General features: G+C 42.9%; 1 protein-coding gene across 1 annotated transcript in view; it reads right to left on the reverse strand.

Annotated features, from left to right (window-relative positions):
- Window positions 1-5,484, reverse strand: part of LOC107294137 (serine protease 27-like) — a gene marked incomplete at its 5' end in the record, with an annotated part of 14,121 nt that extends 8,637 nt beyond the window's left edge. The window contains 3 exons of the mRNA XM_029285542.1: window positions 3,903-4,072; window positions 4,877-5,145; window positions 5,410-5,484. Of these exons, the coding sequence (XP_029141375.1) occupies window positions 3,903-4,072; window positions 4,877-5,145; window positions 5,410-5,484 (514 nt within the window). The remainder of the gene's footprint in view (window positions 1-3,902; window positions 4,073-4,876; window positions 5,146-5,409) is intronic.
- Window positions 5,485-7,784: the final 2,300 nt, after the last annotated feature.

Here is a 7,784-nt window from a genome sequence, read left to right on the forward strand (position 1 = left end):
CATTTTAAATTCACTTTCACTCAATCCACTCCAAGTATAGGGAAGATCAGACTATCCAAAGTTAGGGTAGAATCCAAAATAGGAAACAAACTTCCAGGGTCGGTTTGTCTGCATATAATAACTCACAGTTCAGTTTAAGTTGCAGCGGTGTCGGCGGCTTCTAGCTTCGCCGAAGCGAAGGCGTCCTGGATCGCGGAGAGTCCTCGGGGCTCCGGAGGAGTTCTAACCTACATCGTCCACATAGGACGACTCGGGAACTCAACTCCTACCCCGGGCGGCTCACCGATCCCCTTATGCCCGGGGGAAAGGTATCAAGCCGTTTGACAGCTGATGCTTGCTGTCAGAACGGCTTTTACACGAAAACAGGCGGGAGGCAGCTGTCGGCTGCATCCGACGAGGTCGCCTGCACACCGGAAGTCCAGAGCTAGATGATATTTTTCATCTATGAATGACTAGAACTGAGATGCTACAAGGCCTTTAAGCACCTCACGCAGCAGTATTACATTAGAGTTTAGAGCAAAATTATCCAATTTGGTGCACCCCAGAGTGGACTCTTCAGTTGAGGTTTCCCAAAGTCACCTTAGAATGGAATGGAATGGAATGGAATGGAACGGAACGGAACGGAACGGAACGGAACGGAATAGCAGAGTTGGAAGGGACCTTGGAGGTTTTCTAGTCCAACCCCCTGCTCAGGCAGGAAACCCTATACCGTTTCAGACAAATAGTTGTCCAATCTCTTCTTAAAAACTTCCAGTGTTGGAGCATTCATAACTTCTAAAGGCAAGTTGTTCCACACTTCTGGAGGCAAATCCGGATAGCAGAGTTTCTCCCAGTGAAGCATTGACCAGTCTGGGTATTTGATCAACCAACCTTCTCCTAATTATCTTAGTTAGTCAGGAAGAGTCAAGGATCAAACATGCACGTAGTTGGCCTTGTACCAAGAGTTTTATCTACTTGTCTTCCTATGTGGGGAAGAAAAGGGTAAAAAAAAAAAGAGATCCCCTTTCTAGCTTAGTGCAGAATGTGACTCCTTTAGCTTTCAGCTTCAGTTTCTGTCTATGTGTAAAATGGACTTAGTTATGAAGCTAATGAGGCTATTAAAAATAGCTGCACTGAAAAGGAGTGAAGATATTCCTAAATAATTAGTTATGACCTGGACTATCAAAAGAAAAGCCCAGTGGAGTACTGTTGCTTTGTTATGGTAATTTGACCCTTTAGACCAGGGGTGTCAAACTCAATTTCATTGAGGGCCACATCAGCATTGCGGTTACCCTCGGGGGGGGGCAGGTGGGTGTGGCCAGGGTGGGTGTGGCCTACTGGGTGGGCGTGGATGGAGTGGGTGTGGCCTATTGGGTGGGCATGGCCAGCTTTACATCATTCGTGTCAAGGGTGCCTGTGGGGGCCTGGGCAGGAGTGGGACAGATCTGAGGGTCTCTGGCAGAAGGGGGTGGGACCAGGGCAAGTGCCAAGGCATGGTCCACTGGAGGAGCCTCACCGTTCCTCTCAGGCCATGCGGGGGGGCTGGATGGTGGTGCAGGCTGCCTGGAGCCCTGGGCAGCAGAGGTCAAACGCCCAGCCTGGCCCTCGAGCACCCGCGGCACCAAGCCCAGCCCCACTTACCCAAGGAGGCGCCCAGCTGCGCTTACCTCCTCCTCAAGGCTGCTGCTGCTGTGCTTGCTCTCCTTAGCCAGGTTACTCATGATGGGTACAAGGGCAAAGTCAGAGGGAGGCCCATTCCCTCTCCATGGGAGGAGACCTGGCTTTGTATCCAAAGCTTCTTTAGCAATAGGATGGGAGACACCCAGGATAGGCCAGGAGGAGGGGGCAAGGAGATGGTAAAAGGGCAGCAGGGCAGGACTAAGGCAGGACTTCCCTCAGACCCTTCCTCTCCTTTCCTTCTTTCCTTTCTTCCTTCCTAATTACAGAGTGGTGGGAAAATATTTGAGATGAGGGAGGGAGACAAACAGGCAAGAAACGCAGCTGGGGAAGCGTCACACTTCGTGAGGAATGAAGAAATGCACCATTGCCTGGAAGTGGCCGGCACATGGCCCTCACCTACTTCACATATCTGACTTGGTGGGCTCTGGGGGAGGGGATGCCATGAGCAGCGTGAGAGTCAACGTTACTTACGCAATGCCGCCAAGCCCCCAGCCTGCCTGGTTTCAGCAGACAGTGGGGCGCTCTCCTCACAGCGCCGAGAGGTTGAGCCGGGCGGTGCGAAGCTCGCCAGCTTTGCACCATGCTGCCTGCTGAAACTGGGCAGGCTGGGGGCTAGGCAGCATTGCACTTCTCATCAGTTTTGCGCCACCTGGCTCAGCTCTTGGCGCTGTGAGGAGAGCGCCCCGCTGCCTGCCGAAACCGGGCAGGCTGGGGGCTGGGCGTCATCGTGCTTCTTTTTGGATTTGCGCCGCCCGGCTCAGCCTCTTGGCGCTGTGAGGAGAGCGCCCCGCTGCCTGCCGAAACCCCTCCCCCGGAGCCCATCAAGCTGGATATGTGAAGTAGGCGAGGGCCATTTGCTGGCCACTTCCAGGCAATGGTGCATTTCTTCATTCCTCACAAAGGGTGACACCTCCCCAGCATGCACCCAGGGGGCGGGGCCGATGTGGCAGTAGCTGTTTCCTCGCTGTTTCCAGATGGTCTTGTGGAGCTAAGACTGAATGTGTTTCAGCATAGATGGCTACCACAAAATTGTACATTGGCTTCCAGCCGGCCTGGGCCAGGGCCAATGCAGCGGGGGCTGTTCCCTCACTGTTTCCAGGATGGCTTCGCGGGCCACATGAAACCACTTCGCGGGCCGCATCCGGCCCCCGGGCCTTGTGTTTGTCATGTCTGGCCTAGTCTGTGGCACTTCTTCCTGTCTCCCACATACCATTACACTCCCATTGTAGTCTGAAGCCCCTCTTGGCCTTGAGTTACAAGGTCCTATAACTCCTAAGTACTTAAGCTTTCATAGATTTATTCTGGCTGAGTGTTATTGTGGCTTTGCATATTATGCTAACCCAGCCCCCCCTTGGTGGTATTATGATTCAGTGTATTGTAAAAAAAAAGGTTATTTCTTTAAACAGATTAAGCATATTGTGTGATTGCAGCAGGAAGGCCTACTCAGAAATTAACACAACTGAGTTTAACAAAGCTTTTTTTCTAGGTAAATGAAATTAAATGACAGACTGCTCACAGACCCAAACTTACATGATCATTGAATAAGATTTCTTTTTCTTTTTTAATTGGTTGGAACCCCTTTTTTTCTTGCCCTTGCAGAGGATAAAAGAGAACTGATAATTGGGAATGGCTTCTCTAAGATAGGAAAGAAAAACTCTATGACTGATTATGTCTATACCAGGACCTCATACTTTCCATCAGCTCGAGGGTCCCAGCAAACTTTGCATTGCATTTCAAGGACCACTCCTGAAAAGTGGTTAAGGCCAAGCTAATTTTTGGTTTTCAGGGTTGAAGTTTCACATTTTGCCCCAAGGCACCTGCTACCTATAACCTTTCTTCCCCACAACTTCCTATGCAAAAAAAGGAAGATGCAGATGGATCATATTTCTTAATCATCTCTTTGAATAGTGATGGCCTCTATCTTTATGTTCAGGAAGACCTGCACCCAAGTATAGACCACAAGTAGTGCAGATGTTTTTTTTTATGTGTTTGGAAAAGTTTTATCATTGAAGAGATCCAGAGGTGGAGGTTACTTTTAACCTGGAGAACCCCGAAGAAATTGTGGACCATATTTTTGCACCTTTGGTCTTTTGAATCAGTTTAACAAATGCTTATAACAAATGCTTAATACATTTAACTCCTTCTCAGGACAGTGAGGATATAGAACTTTATTTTAGTTGCTTAGGACTTTATATTTACATGTCATTTTGCTTCTCTAAAGAATAGGTCTTAGTATATCCTACCTGACAGGCATCCTTTCCACCTTCTTTGTACCCTGCACAGATCATATCAGCCTTGACAAGATCAGTTTGTAACTGATATCCTTTGCTTATATTATAGAGATTGTTGCAAGTATCACGATCTATGATAGGTACGTCCACTTCCTGAAGGATTTTGGGGGATGCCAAGTCTTCTGTAGAAGAGAAAAATGGGACAATTTTCATTCCCAGAATGCAAAGATAACAGATTTATGCACAATATATAGACCTCCAGATGTTGCTAAACCACAATTCCTAGCAGTCCCAGTCAGGAAGATGAGTGATGAAAGATTCTAGGAGACATATTGTATTTCATCAACATCTGGGCAGGTTTATAATGTGTACTTATGCTGTGGAATAAAACTTGCCACTTGTATAATCTTGTTTCTTATTGTATATTGTTGAGAGTCATGAAAAATTGCACTCCCCATATTTTTTAAACATATGTATTTAAAAAAAGACTTCCATTAGTTTGCCCTCAATGATGTTTCAGAAAGGTTTTTGCTGACCTTCCCAAACTAGTACTCTAACTACTTCCAGGTAAGTGCAAACAACTCATCTGTACTTTGAAACCTACCGCTCTCTCTTCCAGTTATCCATGTAATAGATTATTTTGATGGATACCTGCCTATATACTTTGGTTGTCTGGTTCCATCACTCTTCTTTATTCAAATTAGATAAAACATTTCATAGAGATGGACTTCCTCACTCAGATTACTCAATGACAACTCCCATAAAGACTTCGCTATCTATGATGCAACATGCATCAGGTCATTGTTGAGGAAGATTATGGAAAACCTTTAAAATCCACATAGAAAAAGCAGCCTCAGCAGCTTTCTTTTCCCAAATAACAAATGTGTATTATTGAAGAAACAAACAAGCAAAAAAAAATCACATATAGTCCAACTTTCTGGGTCTCTTTAAGAACAATTAAAAATGCTTCCTCCAGTTTTCCTCACCTGAATACCCAATCCGTCCCCATCCAGTGACCCAGCATTTTGTGTTTGCAAGAAACTCCACAGAAGATGCTGGCAAGCAGATGGGAAGGATATAGTCATTGAAAGTCACTGGGGAATTCAACTCCACTAAAGCAATGTCTCCAATGGAGCCGTCCTTGCCATTGTAGTCAGGATGGGAGATAACACGTTTAACGGCCGATGTCACCATATTAGGAGAAGGGTCCAAGAGTTTATAAGCACCCAACTGTACTTCATAGGGTGCTCTAGGGCTGAAAGTTGAGAACCAAAGGTGAAATAAAGCTTATGCAGGAGTGTTTGCAGAATGCGGTAAAAAAATCAAGATGGTCGCTGTGACAGTGTGATCTAAATTCAGCCCACTTTTTATGTGCTTCCTGTATAATACTGTATATGGTCCATATTAAAAAATGAGAGCAGTTTTGAATGTACCCTCAGAATTGCTATTTTGATTTTTAAAACCATATTTGTGAATACCCTTGGAGCTAAAAACTCATTAACTCTTTAGTTTAAATTACTTGTTGCATAGCTCAGTAAGATAGTAGATTAAGTCTCCTGGATCCAATTGTGCCTGGAAATCCACTTTTCCACCACTGCAAAGTTATGGATAGGTTATTGCTACTTAGGAAATAACCTTTCTTGGCTGCAATGTCTATTATTTGGACATCATTAATGTTCATTATCAATGTCCATCACATTCCATTATTTCTTGCAAAAAGTCAACAAAACCCTTCTCTCCCTGGATTCAAGCTTTGTTTTTTTTTCTCCAAGTTTTTTATTAATTTTACAATATTACATTTACATATTTGAAAAGTAGCATGGCGGCTGAGCACAGTAATTCCATTACATTTGAATATCATCAGTACAAATCTCAAAGTATTACAGCAACTAATTCCCTCTCTTTCCCCCATAATATCTACTGTCATGTTCGAACCAATACAGTTCTTATTCTATCAATCAAACAAAAAGTACCTTTCTAATATTCATCAATAATCTTCAGTCTATACATATCTTAATTAATTTGACATTCCACCTTTTAAACAATAACCTAGTAAGTTTTTCTTAACTTTGATTTCCCATTGATATTTAAGTTTAACGTTTAATCTTTATCATTTCCAGATTTTAAATGATCCCAATTTCTAAGTCTCGTATCTCACATTTGGGGCTAATAATTTTTTTCTTTTCTTCCTTCTACTTCCTTTCTTTCTTCCTTTCCAGAAAGAAAAATAAATAAAAATAAACCACCAACATTTGTACCACAAACCCATATACAAATTTAATTATTAGTATTTATACTTCTAAGTTTTACTTAACCTTTGTCTCAACTCATAACAATATCTTAAATTCAAATCTTAGTTATTTGTAAACATTCAAACTTTTAGCCAATCGGTAACCTGATGGTTAATTTTCCCTTAATATTTTAATTTAACATTTAATATTTATTTTTTTCAGATTTTTAATTAAACACAATTCCTTTATCACAATTCCTCATACATTCTAATATTTAAAATACACACCTTGTATATAAATTCTACCATCTATCTTACCAATCTAATAAGACAGTATAATATTCTTATTTCAATATATTTCTAGATTTTATGTGACCAAAATTTTCTTTATCTCAAATCGTTACAATATCTTGTGTTCAGAATACATATGCTATCCATTTAGATATATTCTATTTTAGATCTCATGTATAGATCAAAACCCCAATCTTTTTCAATCTTATTCTAGCTTTTTTTCTCTGCCAGGTCATTTTTCGTATCTTTGCCTTTAAATCATCAAAAAAATCTCCTTGTATTGTTGTGGCTATTGTTTGATGTTGATAAGAGCATCCAGTTGATGTTTTCTTAAGAGGACTAGTTGATTTAGCTGGTAGTCTCTTTGTTTTTCCAGTTCGATGCAGTTGTCCCGAAGTATTTATCTTCTCTTTCATCTGTTTTTCTTTTTTATCTTCAAATTCCTTCTGGTTTATAAGAAAAGTCCTTTCCTTGTTCTCTATTATCAGTTTCTTTTTTGTGTTTTCCATTGTCTGTATTTGTTGAGTATCTAAGTCAGTGGTTCTCAACCTTTTTAATGCCGCGACCCCAACCGGTCGTAAGTCGAGGACTAAACCGGTCGTAAGTCGAGGACTAAACTGGTCATAAGTCGAGGACTAAACCGGTCGTAAGTCGAGGACTACCCAACCGGTCGTAAGTCGAGGACTTTCCCTGCCCGGGAGCGCCGCGCATGCGTGGTTCTGCCCCCTGCGCCGGCCGAGGCGTAGCTGGCAAGCGGCAGAGATGGAGCAGGCTGACCACCAGCTGGCCCAGCCCAAGGGAGGTAAGGCACCCGCCAGAAAAGGGGAAAAAAATGGCGGACAAAAAAAAATGGCGGACAAAAAAAAATGGCGGACAGCCTTGCTTGGCGACCCCCATGAAATGGTCAATCGACCCCAAATGGGGTCCCGACCCACAGGTTGAGAACCACTGATCTAAGTCTTCTGTCATAGCATTTGCTTGTTTCACTTTCTCTATAGAATTCTGTATAGATAATTCTTTGGTTGAGGTCATAGTTTGAGTTTGCATATCCAGACTTATACGTAAAGTTTGGATCATCGCTTTTTTTTTTTTTTAAATAATTTTTTATTGATTTTTCATTGAAAAACAAAAACATAAATCTTTTATCACAATATCAAGCAAAAAAAGAATCAATACTAATCAATACATTCACGGACGTGTCCGGTGTCCCCCTCCTGCACCACCCTCTCACTTGCCTACACCTTCCTCCTCCCATCCTACCACCACTCCTCCTTCCTCCCTCTTTCCTACCTCCCTTTCTCCCTCAACCATCCCGTCAGTGCAGTTGGGGTATCACCGGGCACCTCCTTAAAAAATCATACATATATATACAT

Source organism: Protobothrops mucrosquamatus, unplaced genomic scaffold, assembly GCF_001527695.2.
Source record: "Protobothrops mucrosquamatus isolate PMUCROS unplaced genomic scaffold, P.Mucros_1.0 scaffold1840, whole genome shotgun sequence".
Lineage (NCBI taxonomy): Eukaryota > Metazoa > Chordata > Lepidosauria > Squamata > Viperidae > Protobothrops > Protobothrops mucrosquamatus.